At 41.2% G+C, this 21,624-nt stretch overlaps 1 protein-coding gene across 8 annotated transcripts in view; it reads right to left on the bottom strand.

Moving 5' to 3' along the window:
- The window catches only part of LDB2 (LIM domain binding 2), a 204,713-nt gene extending 183,745 nt beyond the window's left edge, over positions 1 to 20,968 (bottom strand). For 2 of the 8 annotated variants that reach the window (XM_019625132.1, XM_019625131.1), the window contains exon 1: positions 20,723 to 20,967. In XM_019625132.1, the coding sequence (XP_019480677.1) occupies positions 20,723 to 20,879 (157 nt within the window). In that variant the 5' untranslated portion in view covers positions 20,880 to 20,967. Of the gene's footprint in view, positions 1 to 20,722 lie in introns of all 8 variants that reach the window. The other 6 variants (XM_019625130.1, XM_019625127.1, XM_019625126.1 and 3 more) reach the window with 5 other exon arrangements.
- Between the last annotated feature and the right edge of the window lie 656 nt (positions 20,969 to 21,624).

Below are 21,624 nucleotides of genomic sequence, written 5' to 3' on the forward strand. Positions count from 1 at the left end.
GGAATGACAGCAATTATAATAAAGTCATAGAAATACGACCTTCAGGATAGTACATGGACTTATAAGCATAAGGGAGCATCTCTTTTCCCTCAAGTTTCTGGTGTTCTCTCTGGAAGCCATCTGTCTCCGCAAACTTGCTTTTCTTTCCCCAGAATGGGAGGGTGGACTAGGCAGCACACAGCTTTCATGGAAGGGTAAAAGTGACAATAACAGTGTGCTCCTCACAATACAGATCATCACTCTGCAAGCCACCACCTTTTGCCCGAGTACTCTGGCGCCGCTAACGCTTTGGAGGCAAAAGATGGCCAGTCCTTCTTCACCCCCAAGCTGGGGGGTTAGACTCAACGGCATCTCGACCTTGAACCGTATGGAAGGCTCTCTATGACACGTAAGCTGTCTATTCTGCCCATCACCAAATTCTCTTCCAGTTGCCCAGTGTCTAGTTCATAATATATGCCCAGTAAATATTTCTTGAATAAGTTAAATGAATAAATATGTGCTAAATTAATGGGCTGCTTTAAGAATCATGATATGCAAATATGGTGGATGATGTCTGAGTAAAAAGGTGTGACCACGCAAAATTATCCTGCAGTGCATAACAACACTAAGAAGTTCAAAACTGTCATGAATCTGCTACAAGGCCCAACTGGAAACTCAACCTAACCTTTTGTGAACCAACTGACTATTGCAAGGGGTCTCAAGTCCCCAGCCCCCCCCCACATGGGGTCTATCTTAATCTGACATCAAGTCCCTTCCACTTAACACACACCGCAGCACAAAAAGGTGCTCGATTAACATTTGTTAAGTATATTAAATGAATGAGCTAAAATAAACTTTAACTCATAAGACATTCATATGTTAAGGGTTTCTGCAGACAAATTCATCCACTAGTGACCGGTAGAAGTGTTTTGTTTGATCTGCACACCGTCTTTAAAATTTTTGAATTTTTTATCAACATAAAGAATTTGAATATAAAACATCTGATATTTACAATTTTTGACTTTCACAGTTCCTTAAAATATTAAGAATGACACTAGAAATAGTGTCAGTGGGAATAATGCCAATGGGAATTCATCTGGAGCTTTGTGGGTTATCTTATTTGGATGTGGCATGAACACTCAACATCACCACGGTCCCTTTCTGGTCAGTTTCATGCATCCGTACTCTGCTGTAGACATTGGCTCTGTGACCCTGACCTAAACAAGCATATAAGGAAGAAGCAACAGAGATCATTTGAGATTCGGAACCCCAACGCTCTCTTAAATTCTTAATAATCTGTAGTTTAAATCCTTTTCTTATGTTTTAACTGAGACTTTAGAATGGAGAGTGATAGGATGGGAAGAAAAACAACTTTAAAAAATATGTCTGCCTTTATAAATAAAACTAAAAATACTCCCACACCAGCCACGCAACTAAAAACAACAAGGTAGGGTTAGTTCACTTGTTCTCCATATATTCTCTGCTGGTCTGTGAGGAAGAGAGGGGATGACCACAATTACCCGCAGCCTAGAAAATGCTAGAAGAATGCCTTGTTTGACAGTAAGATCAACTGGCACCTTTAAAACATGGGGTGGTTTCATTCAGAGTCTGGCATCTGACAGTCAAATCATTCTTCCTTGGGTTAGCCTCGTCAGTAACATAATGAAGTGAAAATTATGGAGAGTCTGTGGGGAATCCAGGCTTCCTGAGAAATCTGGAGTTATTTATGTGTGGGTAAACCCTAGAAGGTGACATGAAAGACAAATCACAGCGACTGAGATGGGATAAAACAGATTCCAAAAGTAGAAAACAACCTTCGAAAGCCATTCCCTATAGTTGACGGGAAGGTTTTCCAGACTGCCTTATTTAAAGGAGGAAAACAGCGTCTTCAAGGATATACATTTGATTTGCATCGGGACATAATGCTCAGCAGTGTATCCGCAAGCAATATTCAGGCTGAGCTTTATCATTATGCCAAGAGTTGTTCTTGTTTAATTTTTTTACTCTTCTTGTTTCTAGCCCACTCTTTACTGGCCCAGAACCATCTCACAATAATAATTTGCGTCAACAGGGGAAGATGCAGAGCTGAGGGTGGGAGTGACGGGCTCAAGAAATAGCCAGAATGTCTCTGCCCTGATTGCCTATGGCTGGAAAACAATTTTATTGCCATCAGCAATGGATCCAGACTCCACAAACCTTATGAGGTATCCCTGGCTAAGTAGTCTCTTTCTGAAAAGCTCTAAAAAATAAATTTCACTTCTCAATTCATTCATTCAACAGTGTTACTGAGTATCAGGCAGTGGAAGGTTCAATGCTGTAGCTCTTACAATCTACGAAGAGGACAAACATGTAAACTCATAATTATAATATAATATGATAAAGGATATGATAAAAGTATTTCTAGGGCACCAAAAGTACATGGCAACAAGGGAGGATTTGGTCAGGGAAAAACTCCTGGTAGCAGTTAACCAGCTAAAAAAGAAAGGTAACATGGTGTCCAGGCAATGACCACAGTATTCATGGCTTGTTGGCCTAATATAATGGATGTCTACTCTCTGCCAGGCACTGTGCTTGGCTCCAGGCCTGTGTGCTGGGCTGTAGTGCTGGAAGGCGTTAAAGCATATGGCATCACTGGTCAATTTGAATAGGTCAGTCATGCTGCAATGAAGAAGTGTAAGTGGGGGAAAGGGGGCTGAGGGCGGAGGGATAGGCAGGAGCGACATGACCGAGATAAAGTTTAGACTTTTCATTAAGGTTGGGGCAAATGAACTGCTATCCGCAGAGATGACAAGCCAAATCTGGCTTTAGAAGGATCTCTCTGGGTGTTGTACAAAGAATGTACTGCAAAAGGCAAGAGTGGATGCGGGGACCAGTCAGGAGTATGGCCTAGGAATCCAGGTAAGAACAGATAAAGACCTGATTGCAGAAGTTACTACAAAGCTACAGGAATACAGGCAGTATGGCTCTAAACAAGGATAGACATATAGATCAATGGAATAGAATGGAATGACAGAAATGAAGCTTCACATTTACCGTCTATAGACTTTAAATGAAGATGTCAAGATAATTCAATAGGAAAAGAAAGTCTTTTTGACAAATGGTGCTGAGGTAAGTGGATATCCATACACAAAAGAGTGAATTTGAACCCCTCTATCACACCAAACACAATAATGAACTCAAAATGAATCATAGAACTAAATGTAAAAGCTAAAATAATTTAGAAGATAACATAGACTTTGGGTTAAGCAAAGATTTCTTAGCTATGATGCCAAAAGCAAGTCCATAAATGAAAAATATTGTCAAAATTAAAACTTTTTATGCTTCAAAAGGCATTATTAAGAAAGTGAAAAGAAAACCCACAGACATGGAGAAAATATTTTAAAATCATATGTCCAATAAAGGACTTGTCTCCAGAATATATAAATAACTCAAAACTCAACAATAAAAAGACAAACAACACAATTTGAAAATGGCCAAAAGATTGAGTATGCATTTCTCCAAAGAAGGTTGTTCAACACCATTAGTCACTAGGGAAACACAAATCAAAATCACAACGAGTTACCACTTCATACCCACTAGGATGACGATAATCAAAAAGACAATCACAAGTGTTGGGAGGATGTGAAGAAACTGGAAGCCTCCAGTTTGCTGGTGGAAATGTAAAATGGTGCAGACACTTTGGAAAACCACTTGGCAGATTCTCAAAATGTCAAATGTAAGATTTCCATGACTCAGCAATTCTACTCCTGGGTATCTACTGAAGGAAAAAAAAAACCCATATTTCTGCACAAGGACTATACACATATGTTCAGAGCAGCATTCTTTATAACAGCCAAAAAGTGAAAACAACCCAAATGTCCATGATGATGAATGAATAAACAAATGGAGTCCTACATGGCAACAGAAAGGAATGAAGCATTGACACGTGCTACAACATGGATAAACCTCAACAATATTATGCTAGGTAAAAGAAGACAGACACGAAACACCATGTATTGGATGATTCCATCTACAGAAAATGTCCCCCCAGAAGTCAATCTAGAGACACAGAAAGTAGATTAGTGGTTGCCTAAGGCGGGAGGCAGCAAAGAGGAATATACAACTAGGCACTAGAGGCCTTACGTGGGGTGATGGAAATATGGTGGAACTGAACCGTGGTGCCGGTTAGACAACTCTGTAAAGATAATTTAAAATTACTGAATCGTACACTTAAGATGGGTAAATTTTATGATATGCATAAAATAGACAGTTAAACTATTAAAATAAAAACAAATAAGAAATAAAAGGACACGATTGGAACCACCAATAAGGAAATAGCACCAGCAGAGCTTAGAGACCAAAGGAGACGAGCGGGTGACAAAAAGAATGAACTGTAAGATTAAAAGCAAGGACAATACGGATGGAAAACCTTCACTGCACAACTATGCCAGACGCCGTTACATGTCTAATGTGAGTCACTGTAAGGTTGACACAGAAACCTTATTAGGTTGAGACTATCATCTCTGCTGAGGCACAGAGAGGTTAAGACATTTTCTGAAGGTCACACAGCAAGTGGTGAGCAGACGAAGCCATTTGTGGACCTCCTAAGACGGAGGAAGGATCAACTGCCTTGGGAATTTATTCTAGTGCTTGACATTCCTCTGCTTCCTGACCTCCACACAGCCCATTTTGACCCACCCAGGGGAGGACATTCATGTCGCTTCTTTTCTAGCCATCAATTCTGGCCAGAGCAAGTGGATCCCAGCTTTGCCATCGCCTTCTGTGGAGATGTCCACTGATGGATAGATTTAGTTTTTCTTCCTGAGACCATCACAAATGGAAAATGGTAGGTCAAGGACAATAGCCCGAGAGAAATTAAGAGCAGTTAGGACTCACTTACCAGTAAGAGGACATTTAAAAGGCCAATTAACAGCTTCCTTCTGACAAGCAGCCAGAAATAGCCCTGGGAAAGTCACCAGGTGTAAACCCGCTTCCTCTGGGCAGGAACCAAAAAGCCATCTTATATCTGTCTCAGGCTAAGAAGCGTGTCTTGAGAAGCTGGTTTTTCTTTGATCACTACTCAAACCTGGGTACTATTTTGTTTGGAAGGTGACATTGGAAATAATAAGCACATGCTTGCTGCATTTCTTCGGCAGAAATTTTACTTGTGCAAGAAATGAACAGGTGAGTATGACATCCCTGTTCCCTTGGGTACTTGAAAGAAGGCCTGTGCAACCAGTCTCTGCTACCCGGAGCAGGTGCAGCAATCTTGGGAGAGCAGAATGGTGTGGGTAGCTGACCCCCAGAGGCCTTCTTTGCACTTTGGACTCTTTTTATTGCCAGGCCACTTGTCTGTGTGGCCTTGGTGAGCCCCATCTCCTCTCTGGGCAGAAAATGAGAAGATTGAAGGAGGTTGGTTCCAGTAGGTGGGTTCTACCTTAAAAGTTCTCGTCCACTTCAGTCTGTGAAAAACTCCAGCCTATTAATTTGGAAGTCTATTAGGTACTGTGGAGAAGGCCAAGAATAATAACAATACAAAGCCTGATTCCTCTCCTTATAGTGGTTTCCTCTGGCTGCTGTAATGTATTACCACAAACTGGGTGGCTTAAAGCAAAAGAAATGTATTCACGCACAGTTGTGGAAGCCAGAAGTCTAAAATCACAGTTTCTGAAGGGTTGGTTCCTTCTGGATGATCTGAAGGAGAATCTGCCTCATCCCCACTCCTGGACTGTGGAGGCGCAGTCAATCCTTGGTTTTGCTTGGTGTTGAGAAGCAGCACTCCACTTTCTGCTTCTATCTTCACATGGCTTTCCCATGGTATTCCAGTCTGAGTCTCAAATATCCCTCTCCTTTCTTTTGTAGGGGCACCAGTCATTGGATTTAAGACCCCATCTAAATCCAGGAGAATCTCACCTAGAGATCTTTAATTTAATTACATCTGCAAAGACCCTGTTTCCAAATAAGGTTGCATGCACTGGTACTGGGGGTTAGAACTTAGGCATACCTTTCTGGGGACAGAATCAATCTTTTAACAAATAGCTAATGTATAGTGAGACTTACTATGTACTCACGTGTTTCGAAGTGTCTCAGGTGTATTATCACATTTAATCCATACAAAAACCCTATGTGGTAAAAGCTTGTATTGTATGCACTTTATAAATAAGGAAGCAAAGAAGTTGACTAACTGACCCTAGTTACTCAGCTGTTAAGCCAGGACGTAGAACACCTCTAGAGAATCATTCAAACAAGGATTACATGTTGCCTACCATCTAGACATAATCACACAAGTGCCAACATAAGTAGATTATAGGCTCTATTAGATTTCATTCACAAACTACACAGTAGACACTCAATACACATTTATTAAATGAACAAATGCCTGCAAAGCCACAGACTCTATGTTGGATACCAGCAAACAGATGCCAACAAGATTTTATTAGGCGCTGGCCAAAATCAGAAATGGCTCGTCTCTAAAGTAGGCCTAATTTAGGGTTGGATTACAACTACCAATAAAGCAAAAAAATCAAGACTGTAAGGCTCAAAGATGTGAGACCAGGGTCGGCCGAGTGGCTCGTTGATTAAGAGTTGGCTTGGGAGCACAAGCTCTGAAATGCAGGGCTGCCGGTTCAGATCCCACATGGGCCAGTGATGCTGCCCTCTACAGCTAAGATGGTGAACAACAGCTCGACCTGGAGCTGGGCTGCCGTGAGTCACCGGCGACAGTGTAGGCTGCAGTGCAGTGGGCTGCCATAAGTTACTGTGAGTGGCCGGCAGCCAGCATGAGCTGCCAAGAACCACCATGAGCGGCCGTCCAGAGGCCAGTGATAGATCTGCCTCACTGTGGAAGAGCGCAATGATCACAATACCAACATGGGCCAGTGAATCAACGTCCTCCACAACTAGACTGAAGAACAAACGGACAGCAACTTGTCTGTTCCCCTTCCCCGATTCCCCCACAAAATTAAAAAAAAAAAAAGATGTGAGACCAGAGGGTAATTCTTTTATCCATTTTTCCTTTATTAATAAAACAATATCATAAACAAAAACATAATGCAACTTTCACATATTACCACATGAGTTTCAGCCCTTTCTGAAATTTTTCTCACCCTTTTCCTCTCTATCAGGAAGACTTCCTCAACTTTATTATTATTATTATTATTATTATTATTATTATTATTATTATTAGGGGAATGGGGCAGTCACTAAGCTTCAACCCACAAGCAGAAGTCTGCTTCAAGAAACAGGGGTGCATGGAAATGAGATGGGAGCTGCTTTAGACCTTTTTATAACCTCTTCTGGGAAGACTGAGTGGCAGGTATGACATCCAATCACAACTGTTAGTTCACTGATGACAGAGTTAATGCTGAGTCCCTCTTCTTCCTTGGTAGTAATACTTGAAGGGTAGTGGAATATGCCACTTACACATAAGGATTATTTTGAGCTAAAAACAGCTGAGAAGAAGCCAATATAGAAAAGCTCTCTGCTCTCCCCCTATTTGCCTAAAAATATATATTAGATATTTCTTAATATTCAAATTATTCAAAGTAATAAATGATTAGGTTCCTATGGAGAAAAGGAGGGCTAAGATAAGACCAAACCATAGTTAAAATTTTTACTTTCTTCACATTTTGACAAAGCTGGAGGCAACTAATAATGATAATAAAAATGATGAGGGTGACTAGATCCATTTTGCTCTTTTTCCCAGTTCGTTTTCTACTAAGGCTAGAAATAGGTACACAGGAGATGACTCAGCAGAAGGAACAATAGCTCTGGTAATTCTGAAAGCCAGAAAAAGCAGGCCTGGTTAATTGGGTGTTAGCTGGAGAAAACTGGATTGTTATCTTGAATACAAAACATATCCTGACCCAGCCCTGCACACACTAGCTGCATTCTAGAGAAGTCCTGGGTAATGCAAATAGCTGCCTATTGAGTCATTATTCATTGGCTTGCTTACACTGGCAGGGAAGTTTTCCCAAAGGAAGAAAAATGATCCCAAACTATGATTAAAATGCATACTTTAAGAATCTTAATAATCCTATCAAAACGCCTTCTGTAGTTTTCAATGCATAGGCATTTAGGTACCCCACAGCCCTGCAAATGAACAATGAATCCATGTGATCATTGTACATTCGGTTACTAGGATGTTTCTATTATATGCAAAACTATTATTGGTTAAACACCTCTCCCCTTGGGTGAACTGAGTGTGTTGCTTGGTGTTTTGCCCAAATGATCACATGGGTTATTCCTCATGTGCATTTGTCTCTTTAAGTATTCCTAAAGGTTACGGTGATGGGGGCCTCTGATGCTCAGAACACCTAAAATTCATCAGATTTTCCTCAAAATATGGCTGCCAAGGTTAACTAAAATGTCAAGTTTCTTTGCTTTAAGCAGGAGGAATCTTAGAAGCTCCGGTGTAATAGCAGGCTTATCACCTGCAATCAGAAGCTTTATCTTTCAATAGCAAACAAAGGAAAAACAAGTTTATTGTTATGTAATACATTCAGTTTGGTGGACAAAAATCTTTCAAAATGTGGAAATGGGGGGAATTAATAAAAGATACCCATGCAAATTAAAAAAATGAAAATAAATAAGAAACATGTCCCCCTTGGGGGGAAAAACTGATAAAAGTGAATTTGTGGGGGAGGGAGTTAGTAGTGGTGTATATTCATTTACCCACCAGAGAATTATTTATTCAGCTTCTTCTGGGTGCTGGGCATTGTACCAGCTACCAGAGAAATAGAGAAAATGGAGGAAAATGGGACATGGGTCCTGACCTCAAGGAATTGCCATTCTAGAAGTGAAAAGAATTTAATATGCAATTATGTACATGTAACATATATGTTTCTTTCTTTATATACAATTTAATCCACTTAATAAACTGAGTCCAGTGTAATGAAATGGGGAAATGAAAATAGTTTCAAAGAATTTTCAAGATAAGATTGGTCTAAAAGTTTTAAATGGCTTTAAACCAAATGCTATTCTGATAATCTTTAGACATAAGTCACATGCGTAAAAAAATGAGATCTGCATATTCAAGGCAGCCAGTTGATCTATGTGTAGTCAGTGACCTAATGGTTGCTCTAGCATCAATCAAAGTATACTCTGCATATTATCATCCCTTGAGAAAAAAATCAGAGGGTGGGGGAAGACGGGCATGATCAACTTAATTTGGGGATCACTGAATACTTTCTCTCCATCTTAGAGATTCACGACAGATCTTCACATATTAAAAGCTATATGAGGTATTGCATCCAAGAACCTCGTTTAACTTATGAAAACCAGTCTTTTTCCCAAACTTACTTGATCATATTGGAATTTTTTATACAGCAGCTATCGACACCCCATGGAGCTAGTGCTCCCCAGAACATTCCCTTGGAAATGCTAAGAGATAACAAAAATGTATCTATTGCTCTTGAAAGAATGTTTGGAGACCGCTTTTACTATTGACGCCAGTGACGCTTTATAGTGATTAAACTGCCAAACCCTTCTGAGCATGTTTCCAGAACCTACTGTTCATATTGAAGCAAATTGTGCCCGCTGAAACTCACAATAACTAGGTATATAAGAAAGAATAACCTATAATATGAAAGTTTATGACCAAATGCAAAAGAAAAATAAAAGTTTTACACAGACCAGCCAATCTGTTGTTAAACGACCTTTCTGAACCGCTTAATTTTCCTTACTTCTTTCTTCTTGACATAACCATGATTCAGCTGTTTTCAGCGATTCTCACGTGATCGCTCTGTTAGCTTCAAGTTGTGGATCACCCTTCAGAGAAGGCTGTCAGCAGGAGGCAGGGTCAGCCACAGGGAGCCATGCTCTTTGGTTATAAAGCAAATGCCTACAGAGAACTATGGGGAGTTCATTAGCTTTGCTAGAATATATTCATAAATCCAATGAAGTTAGTCAAAATAATTTTATTTCCATTATGTTGATTCCACAGAGGATGAGAATCCTTTTAGCCCTTGGTCTTGGATACGGTCTCTGCAGCATCGAAAATCACTTCAAATAGACCTGATTCTCAAAGGTACCAGGTTTCAGTCATGCAAGATGAGTAAGTCCTAGAGGTCGTCTGCACAGCATAGAGCTGAGAGTTAACAGTACTCTATTGTGTACTGAAAAGCTTGCTAAGAAGGTAGACCTTATGAGTTTTTAAAAAGTTTAATAATAAAAATTAAAAAGGGAAGGAGAAAACATTTGGAGGTGATGGACACGTTTATGGCACAGACTGTGGTGATGGCTTCATGGGTAAATAACTTATCTCCAAACTCATCGAGTTTATACATTAATTATGCACAGCTTTTTGCATGTCAATCATGCCTCACTAAAGTGGTTAAAAAAGTAGATGGATGGCGAAAAAATAAAGTATAATAAATACCGCATCCTCCTTCATCTATCCCATTAATTTCTTTGAGGATACTAAAGTGTCCTAGAATTCCACCCTTCCTGCTCCTGGCCCATGGAGCTTTGAGGTAAATTTTGTCCATTAAGATTATCATATTTACATTTATAGTTATTACTAAGAGTAATGTTGACTGTTGCTCTTAAGTGAGGTGATGCAGGTAATGCATTTCTAACAGCATCTGCTCAGAGTAAATGTTCCCTAAGTGTTGACTGTTATAATAATTTTCCAGCAATTTGAAATTCAACTTCTCCCTCCCTCTTCACAACACTACCAGGTAGATATTCTCGTTTTCCCTATTTTACAGATGAGGAAACTGAAGTTCAGCGATTCCAAATAACTTGAAGCAAAAACCAACCAGATACAGATCCTGGGGATTATTCTAGGCATAATCAAAGGCCAATTTAAATACCTATCTTCTTGTCATGCATTAGGCTCCAACTATTATAATCCTCCTTTTACAATGAGAAAAATTGCAATGAGTTCAACAGCTCACTCAGGGTCGTTTAGAGTCAATGACGGCACGTGGTATGATGGTCAGTTTTCTGTGTTAATTTGTCCAGGTTCTACCCCCAGTAATTCATCCAAACGCTAACCTATGTGGCCCTCAGAAGATACAGGTGTCAGTAAAGACCATAATCAGTTAAGCAAGGAAGAGTATCTTAGATGGTCTGGGCAGGTCTGATTCTGCTAGTTGCAAGGCCTGAAGAGCAGAGCTGAGGCTCCCCTGAGGAAGCAGAAATTCCACCTGTGGACAGCAGCACCAGCTCATGCCTGAGAGCTCCAGTCAGCCCTTCCAGTGGGCCTGCCTGTAATTTCTGGATTCGCCTACCCAGCCCCCACAATATGTAAGGCAATTCCTTGCAATAATTTTAATATGAAGTCTGACAATTAAGTTCGCGAACTCATCCTAGAAAACAGTGCTTTATATACCTCATTGCTGAATATCACTACAGTCACCTTTGAAGCACTTCCCTTGGGAAGCTGTGCACCAACACCAGTGCCTCGTCCACCCTTCAAAGCAAATTTGGAACTCTTTCTCTGGAATGGTCATCAGAGCTGCTGTCACATTATCCTTGATGTCCTGAATGTCATTAAAAAATCTTCCTTTCAATATTTCCTTTATCTTCAGGTAAAGAAAGAAGTCATTAGCAGCCAGATTAGGTGAGTAGGGAGGGTGTTCCAATATAGTTATTTGTTTACAGGCTAAAAGCTCCCTCACAGACAGTGTCACGTGAGCTGGTGTATTGTCGTGATGCAAGAGCCATGAATTGTTGGCGAAAAGTTCAGGTCATCTAACTTGTGCACGCAGCCTTTTCAGCACTTCCAAATAGTAAACTTGGTTAACTGTTTGTCTAGTTGGTACAAATTCATAGTGAATAACCCCTCTGGTATCCAAAAAAGGTTAGCAACATCATTGCAACAAGTTCACGAACTTAATTGGCAGATCTCATCTATACCTCCTACTGGTTCTGTTTCTTTGGGTGAACACTGGCTGATACTCTTGGATTCAAACCTAAATCTCTGTATCCAGAGATGGAGTTCAGCTCAGAACTACTTGCATCATGGTAACCATCAAAACTCTTTAAGTCAAATGGGTCTTGGCTTTGTCAGGCCCCATTGACTTTAGTAAACAGCTTTAAGCACACACACCATCAATAAACAACGCAAGTGTCCTTTTCTTTATGTAGCACTGCCTTTCTTCTACTAGTTGTAAGACCATAATAGTAATACTGCTAATAATTAACATTTACTAAGAGATTGCCACCTTCATCAAAGGACCAAGATCTTTGACTTCATTATCTTATTTAATGGGTAGAAATTACAAAGAGGCAGGATTCTTCTCAACACAAGGAAGAATTTCCTGAGCTTATGAGCAACCTATAGATCACCCGAGCTGATCCAAGAGGTGGAAAGCTCTCCATCTGTCCAGGTATTGCAAGCCCAAGTTCAAGTCATTTGCCAGGGAAGTCAGGGAGGGGATTCAGCATTGGATGGCAGCTGAAGATGACAAATGCTGTGCTTCCTAATTTCAAAACTGTCCTCTAGGAATTTACAGACTTAGTCTGCGTCATATCATTTTTAAACGTCTGATAAAACTGTCCTCAAATGACTGAGTATATGCATGTGTGGACTTTTTTGTAAAATTATAAATAAATCAATGAACCTTATCTTTTCTTCTGTGGCCTCCCACAAGGGTGACCACAAAAATTTATAAACAGACACTCAAAAAATACAAGTTAAAGCAGAGTCAATTCTTAATTATCCACATTGATAGTTGGAGTAAATCCAAAACACCAGATTAGGGCTAAATTTTTTTTTTTAATTTGGTCTTTAAATTTTGTATTCCACTTGCTCCATGATCAAAAGGAGAATTACGACTTTATAGCAAAAAAAAAAAAAAAAAAAAAGTATGTACTTCCTTGATAGAATCCTGGTCTCCCTGTTTTTAAATGTCTAGATTAAATTTATTAGAATTCTTAATTCTTAACTAAGGATTAGTATCAATATATATTTTAAAAATTTCCCCTGGACTCTAAAGTTCAGACCATCTAAGGCAAAGAAGGGCACAATTATTGCACACGAATGTGTCCACAGTACATGGATTAGCAAACCTCAGTTTTGAAGGTAAGTACTTTGTCATAGATGAAAAGTGCATTGCGTGATAAAGGCAACTCACACCAACCCTACCCACAGTGAAAGGCTTGTCTTATCTTGACCCTGAAATTCTGCTTTGTTCTATTGATAGGGTTGGACTGCAAGGCCTGTTAGTTTCTAGATGGTCTAAGCCAAACGGCTAGAGAGTGAAAGGACGGTGACCTTAGAATTTTAGGGAACTAGAGATAAAGTATGACTCAACCGAGTTCATTACTTAAGCCATGAATCATGGCTCAACAAAGTGAGAAAAAGCTTCAACTTCATTTCTGTCTTGTTTAAATAAAAAATAAAACACCATAAACTAGTTCAAGACAGAATGAAATGCCGTGCTCAGGAGAGAGTCCTGGACTAGAGAGTAGGTTTGAACTCCAATTCAAGGCTGTCGATTATTACCTATGAGACAGCAGGCAAACAGCTTAAGTTCTCTGGGCTGAGTTTCCTTTTCACAGCGTCAGCTACCACTTGTTGAAAGCTGTTTTACACTATGTCTTGGTTACTTTCCTAAAAGCACTTTTGTATTGTAACTCATTAATCCTCCCAACAACCTTATAAACTATTTGGTACCATTAGTAGCCCCACTTTGTAGATGACAAAAATAAGGCACAGAAAGCAACCTGACCAAGGCAGGGTCACATAGTGGGGTCAATTAAGATTCCATCTGACACTCTTCACCATCATCTACAAACTCTCAGCTAAAAAATGGAGCGCTCTAGCTGACATGTTCCCTCAGGATATTTTAGCTCTTTGTATTCTGTGATTCTACAATATAGCAAAAATAGATATTAAACAGAAAATTTTAAAGGGCTAGCCTAACCTCAGTAGGAAAGTCCATTTGAAGAAATATTCATCCTTCAAGACCCAGGTTAAACGTCAGCTCCTCTATGCCCTAGACATATATGCCAGTATATCTTAAGTGGGAAGAGTAGTGATTTAAATCCTGGCTGTGGCACTTACCACATCATGATACTATCATGAGCTTGTCTTTCTTACCTATTTGGCTGCTAAATCTTCTAGTTCAAGACCATGACCTGTTCACCTTTGTGTGACCCCAGAAGCTGGAACATGATAGGTGCTCAGTAGATACGGTAATTATTTATAAGAGCTTATTTAATAGCATATAAGCTGCATAGGTATTAAGACACTTCCCGATTGTGACACAATTTGAGGAAGAAAGAATAGTTAAGGATAATGTGTCAAAATGACCTGCCCCCTTCCCCTGCTGCCAATGTAATCACCTTATCCTATGCCCTCAAACTGTATTCTTTCAGCCCTATCTTCAAGACCTTGACTTTTCTTGGCCCCAATGGCCCGTCACGCAGGTCCTCAAGACTCACTTCAGATCTCTGCTAAAATGCCAATGAGTCAGAGGGCCCTTCACTAACCACCTGTAGTAAGGGAGCACCACACTATCCAGCCCCCTCCCCACGGGCCACCTCTTCTTGTTGGTGGCTGAAACAGGACAAAGGAATTTCGATATAACCTGCTTTTACTCCATTCAAATGAACGCACCATAAAGTTAGACTCTTTCTTTCATCTGTTCATCTGCTGCTCTATCCTCAATGCCAAGAATGGTGCCCAGAGCAACGTGGCCAACCAAAGACTGTCAATGAATGAAAATGAATGAATGAAATACTTCATATCACACAATTATTGCAAATGCTCTCCAAGGGGTTTATTATGATAGCAATAAATTTAAATGTGACACTTTGGGCTAATCACCTAAAGCCCATCTCTGATGAGTTTCCTGGCCTCTCTTTTTATAAATATAAATGTTCCTAACAAATGTTAAGAAAACCGCCACTAGGATGTAGAGCTCATTTGTTTGCTGTGATGTTTGCGCATTCATGTTCACACACTAAGAGGCTGTGTGAGGGATATGGGTGCACTGGCTACAAGGGCGTTTGGGGCACATGGGTGGAGGGAAATCGCCTCAGTGCAGGCAGTGGGGTAGTTGCGTTTTGAAGATCTGTCTTTGGCGCACTCCCCAAGGTCATGAATCCTGTCTCGTTCACCTGAGCCCGCAGGGACGGGGCCTGGCAAGCAGAAGAGGCACTTCACATGCTTGTTGAGTGAATGAAGTCAGAGGCCCTATTTCAAGTTTCCCACTCCTGGGGTGCACCCTGAGCTGGGCCACGGCAAGGCCACCATGCCCAGTCAGCTACCCTGGGAGACTCCTCTCCCAGGGCCGTGTTTATAACCTGTACCTTCTGAGCCATGTCAATACTGTTCAGATATTCCCCATCCCATTACTTAGCCAACCCAAATGATGACGAGGAGGGACGCTGTCCAAGTCAAGGCCATGCCCTCTGTCAAATCTGGCATTAATGTTAAATACATTAATAATTAAAGAATCCAGGGAGCAGCTTTCCCAAGAAGTGGGTGACGGCTCAGTGCACAACACCTTGTTCTTGTCACTTAGTTCAGGTTTCCATTTTCGAGGCAGCAGAAGTCCAGAGGTATAAAATGATAACGCCACATGTCATGGGTAGAAGTAGGAGAAGTCTGAGGTCTGTTTACTCTGCCTGAGAAATCAGAAACTCCAATTATAATCAGCATTGGTCCTGTTCTCTCTTTTGCAGCTGCTTGTCCATATGTAGAAGCATAGCAGCTTCTTGGAGAATTCAAGGTCACTGCTACCTAGTCACTGGCATGCACTTCAGTAATGGTAAGCCGTTAGTACATAGAATATCTAAATGTCTACCTGTCTGGATGGGAGGGGTGGGGAGAGAGAGAGAGAGAGAGAGAGAGAGAGAGAGAGAGAGAGAGAGAGAGAGAGACCAAATACACAGATAAACAATGGTCAGACCATGTATAAAAACAGAACTTTAACCCACAAATTTCCCACAGTAATCTGCCGTGGCACCCAACGCCTAATCTACAATAAACTCGGGAAGCTAGCCAGACCTAAGTCAGACTAGCAGGAAGTCAGACTGATATCTCCAGTGACAATCCAGAAAGCCAAACAGTAACTTCTGTAACAATCAGCCTAAATTGGCCTGGACTTGATTAATAATTGATTACTTAAGTTTTGTCCCTACTTCCAATTTAGGATTAATTAGAAAAGGCAGATAATGTGCCTCTAACTAAGCACATAGAATGCCTCACTTCTAGTTCTCCTACCTCCAGCGTCCCCAACAGGGCACCTCTGAGGCCTCCCCATCTCCACTAGAAAGCTTTCCCACTCCTCTGCCTGCCTTGGGGTCTCTGCCAAATGCAAGTGATGGCAGCTGACTAGCTGACTCCCTTACTAGAGCAGCCTCTGAACAAACAGCCTTTGCTGCTGTTCTCATTTGGTTGTTGTTGTTGTTGTTGGTGTGTGTGTGTGTGTGTGTGTAATTAGTATATAAAATATATTTCTGTATACATAGGTCATCATTCAAAGGAGCACACAAAATTCTAGCACTGAGCACACTTCGCCCCTTTGTTTTGGAAAGGAATTTTGTAGAAATCACCACTACACAAAGTGTTTCATCATTAGCACTGAATTTTAACACCTCGAGAGGGAAGCAGACAGCGGCAGTGTCACTGTTTAATACCACAGCATAGCCAAGACCACCTCCTTAATTGTTCTCAGAGCCCAGTTTTTCCTGGAGAAACACATTCTTCTCTTGTCGAAAACAGCCATCCAGGTACTCCAGTCTGTTCTGTTGGTTTTGTTTGCATTTGTATCATATATAATGAATTCTAGATTCTGACCAGCAACATAACCAATAAGTTATTGTTTAATATATTTCCTTAAATATACTCTTTATAAAAACTTTTAAATGTTATTTAAAAATTAATTTTCACACTTCTATCTTAAATAAAAAGGACACTACGTTTAGGAGTACAAAGCCTGTGTTTGAACGCAGCTCTACCACTCGCCTGCTGTGTGTGGCCTAGGACAAGTGACCTGACCTCTTGGAGTTAGGTCCTCCCCTAACAAATGCCACTGATCATTCCAGACCACTAGGGGTGTGGTAAAGGTGAAACGCAACGGTATTTGTGAATGCACCAGGTACAGGCAGGGCTCAGTAAATACATATATATTTTAACAGATGGAAAATAACAGAAGGCAAAAAGGATGAGAATAAAAACACAACAGCAGGGAGAAGTTCCTTGAGTTTGTTCAAATCCAAATGAGTATCGGGAGTCCACCATCAGCGAGCTACAAAACTACCAGGAAATGTTCACCCACATTAAGCAAAGTGCTGACAATGAGAAGCTATTTAAACCACCTTAGTGGAATCACCAGATATTATCTACGAGGAAGGCTTTAAGGGGAGGCAGCACCAGCCTGTGGCCGTTCACAACCAAACAGTCCTGACCAATAATGTGTGTTCAATGGCTGCTCAGGGTGTCTTTGAATGTTGATCAGAATTAAAGCAAAGAAAGAGAAAAACTATCAGCAGATGACAAAACAGTCCGGAATCCATCTTTGCACATTTTCCACAAAAGACTGGGTCTCTTTCTTTCTTTTTTTTTTCTTTTTAAATAAAGATTTTTATTGGGGAATCAGGGGAGGGGAACAGCGTTGGGGAATTGGGGAAGGGGAACAGACAAGTTGCTGTCCTTTTGTTCTTCAGTCTAGTTGTGGAGGACATTGCTTCACTGGCCCATGTTGGTATTATTATTGTGCTCTTCCCAGCTATTGCAGTCGCTCACCGGCCACTGGACAGCCGCTCACGGCGCCTCTTGGCAGCTCACACCGGCTGCCAGCCACTCACGGTAGCTCACGTCAGCCCACTACAGCCCCACTGCAGCCTACGCCGTCGCCTGCGACTCACGGCAGCCCAGCTCCAGGTCGAGCTGTTGTTCACCATCTTAGCTGTAGAGGGCGCAGCATCACTGGCCCTCATGTGGGACCTGAACCGGGGCCCTGCTGCTCAGAGCTGGCGTCCTGAGCCAACTCTTAACCAGCGCGCCACTCGGCCGGCCCTGGGTCTCTTTCAGAAGCTTTAAATAGACCCTAACAGTAAGAAATCTGTAACACGGAAATTACCTATGTACATTATAGGCATGTGTGTATAATTATTTTTTAACAATGTTTGCAGTAATGGGGGTCAGATTGCTATAAAAATGGCATAATTAAGGTGGCTTGATGGCAAGTTATTTCATAAGTAACTGCACAGATTAACAAATCAACTGAAATGCATTTAAATGATGGGCAAGGGGCCTCAGTTGCCTCCTGGGGTAGCTTAGAAGCAGAACCAGTAAGTAAGGCAGATATGCCCAGGGGCAGTTTCCTAATTCATTGACCCAAAGAGAATGCAAAGTGCCAGCTCAACCAGAAGATAGAAGCAAAAAGGCAGTGTTGCCAGGCAGTTCCCCCAGGGGAGGAGCAGGGAAGTTTCTAGAAAAGAGGAAACCATGTTGGCGATTTCCACACCGAAAGGCTGGTATACCAGGGTCGATATTATAAAGCAAGCAGAGGCTGACTGTGTCTGTGTTCATGCTAAGGCGCTCCCCACACACCTCTCCATGAACTAGGAAGACCAGTTGATGGGAACATCCGTAGAGATGTGTTTCAGAACCTCTTCCTTCAGGCACCCCTCACCTGACTTGTCCCCTCCCACATCCTGAATTATTTTCAGATACAGAGATAACATTTTGCTTTTAAAGAGGGATACCTTCCAGGCACTTACGGAATATTTGTTTTGCCCTATCAATACCCACTATCTATTTCCTTACGATTATATCTCTCTCTCAAGCTAATTTTTTACCCAGCAGCCCACTATTCCTATCCTAACATTAGACACTCTAACTTCCAAAGTTTGGTTAAGTCTTCATTTTTTCACTTCCTTGTTTGTTTGCTAAAGTGGAGGCAGGTCCTATTTAGTTAAATAAATAAACATATAACAGTAGCATGCAAATGTGGGAAGAAGTCCTGATTGTAACCTAGCCCGAGTTTTAGAGACAAATCAATGGAAGCTCAGAAAGGTTTACTTTCTAAGCGTCCTCAAAGCCATAGGATCGCCATGGCCAGGTTCATTTCACTACATCCTGGGGAGCTGGGCAAAGATTTCCCCTGGAGGAATTCAGTGCTCTATGGATTTCTGAAAGTTGTGTTTGCTGCTTCATTTCATACTTAAGAATGAGGGAGCTTAATTAAAAGAATAAGGAGATGGGATGTAGGGGACAAGGAAAAGAGGCATGGCATAATATGGGGTAACAGGAATAAACAATAAAACATGTTTAAATAGAAAAGCAGGGGAAAACTTGGGGCCTGAGACAGGGCAAATCCTTCACGCAAGAAGGCCTGTCAGGAGTGGAGCCTTCCCTCAAGAGGCTTCAAGTAGTCAGCTTACCCAGAAACTCTGCATTTTACTATATGAGAGAAAAGAGAGAGAGAGAGAATTCAACAGTACGGTATCAAGTATCAGGCGAAGAATTATTATTGACTTGGAATAAGTCTAAATACTCAAAAACTAGCAAGGTAAGAAGGGAAAAACTATAATTTTGTTTTGTTTTTGCTTATGTGAACAGCTTAATGACAGTCAATGATACACATATAATATATACATAATTGTCTATATATAGGCTATATATATCACTAATAATCAATGATATATTTTCAATTTAAGCATCATTATCAAAGAACACAATCACTAATGTAATGCGTTTATCCATTATATTGATGTAATTGCTAACTGTCACCACATAAAAATATCCTGGTACATCAGTCTATATGGAGCACCTCTTGAATGGCCTCCTTTTGATGGCAGGGACCCTATCGTGTGCATCTCTGTATCCCTCAACAGATGCCTATCTTTCAACAGGTACAGCGTTGTGCAAGGTGTGAGCACAATAAATATTTGTTAAATGGCAAAATGAGAGACAGCAATGCTATCATGAACAAATCAAGGAGAAGAGAGTTCCAAAATGAGGCAGCCCTGTAGTTCTTTCTGCCCCAGCGATTGTACACAAATAAAGTGCTAAAAACCCTGTCAAGAAATTAAAGCCACGTTTAAAAATCAAATGAGCTCTCTTTTTTTTTTTTTTAAAGATTTTTATTGGGGAATTGGGGGGATGGGAACAGTGCTGGGGAATTGGGGGAAGGGGAACAGACAAGTTGCTGTCATTTTGTTCTTCAGTCTAGTTGTGGAGGACGTTGCTTCACTGGCCCAAGTTGGCACCATCATTGCGCTCTTCCCGGGTGAGGCACATCAGTCGCAGGCTTCTGGATGGCCGCTCACTGCGGCTGCTGGCTACACACGGTAGCCCATGGCAACCCACTGCCACAGGGGCTGCAGCCTAGCCATCGCCGGCGACAAATGAGCTCTCTTTTTTACTGGAAGGACTTGAGTATGAATCTATGGTCTGCTAATGCATGAAAGGTGGTCCGTGTTATTATCAGCTGATCCTGAAAATATGGATGACAAGCCCCGAATTACACAGAAAAGGCAAAAAGTCATCGCTTCACGGAAAATTCCAGAGCTTCCCTTTTCTTACTGTATTTCAGATTATTTCCCATTTCAAAGCAGACTTCATCTTTCATGTTAGAATCACAAACACAAACCCTCTAGCCCTTTCTGCTCATGCTGTGAATTATGCTTCTCCTATTAAAAGAGGCTTTATAAGTTCAGCCTTCATTTATCCTATTATTTATCACAAGGCTCCGCTGTTTAAGGGGAACATGCATTTGCTTACAGAGGATCGGCCCAGGTGACCCATCGGCTCAGGGGTTACATGAAATTCAGTCCAAAATTCAAGTTTAAAACTTACCCTTTTTCTCTTGGAATGGCAGCAAAAAGGGAAAAGACGGAACACACCAGCTCAGCAGGCAAGCAGGAGGGAGGAGAGGGGAATTAGCAAATCTCTGAAAAATAAAGCTGCATAATCTGCTGTATTTCAGGACGCCTTTATTCTCCAAATCCCCCATCTTTGTTTAAGCTACGAACGGACTCTATAAAAATCAGCTCACTGGCCTCCCCTATTATACACCTCCCTGCACAAATCAAATGAAGTTTGGGTTGAAAAGCTGATTAAAAAAAAAAAATACACCACCGCCCAACACATGAGCAAGCTGATATAGTTAAAAAGTGGTTATCATTTCAAATTCTTCCCTTTCTTTCCAGGGCATAGATCTTCACTCTAAGGAGCACACAAAATTCTGGCACTGAGCACACTTTGCCCCTTTGTTTTGGAAAAGAATTTCGTAGAAATCACCACTACACAAAGTATTTCATTATTAGCACCGAATTTTAACACCTCGAGAGGGAAGCAGACAGCAGCAGTGTCACTGTTTAATATCACAGCGTAGCCAAGACCACCTCCTCTTAATTGTTCTCAGAGCCCAGTTTTTCCTGGAGAAACGCATTCTTCTCTTGTTGAAAACAGCCAGAGCACTGCAGCATCCAGACACTCCAGTCTGTTCTGTTGGTTTTGTTTGCATTTTGTGTCATGTATAATGACTTCTAGTTTCTGACCAGCAACGTCAGAAAGGGCTACCTATATCCTCTTGGCTCTTCTGTCCTGGCTTTTCTCCTGATTTCCGGCATCAGAGGTAGTTCCTGAAATGCCCAGAGTCCTTCTCTTTCGTGTCTCTGCTTTCCAGGCCCCCGGGCCGAATCTCGGTGTACCCTTTACACGGCCTCATGGCACCAGAAATCTCTGCTTTACAGTCA

Source organism: Hipposideros armiger, unplaced genomic scaffold, assembly GCF_001890085.2.
Source record: "Hipposideros armiger isolate ML-2016 unplaced genomic scaffold, ASM189008v1 scaffold_616, whole genome shotgun sequence".
NCBI classification, from domain to species: domain Eukaryota; kingdom Metazoa; phylum Chordata; class Mammalia; order Chiroptera; family Hipposideridae; genus Hipposideros; species Hipposideros armiger.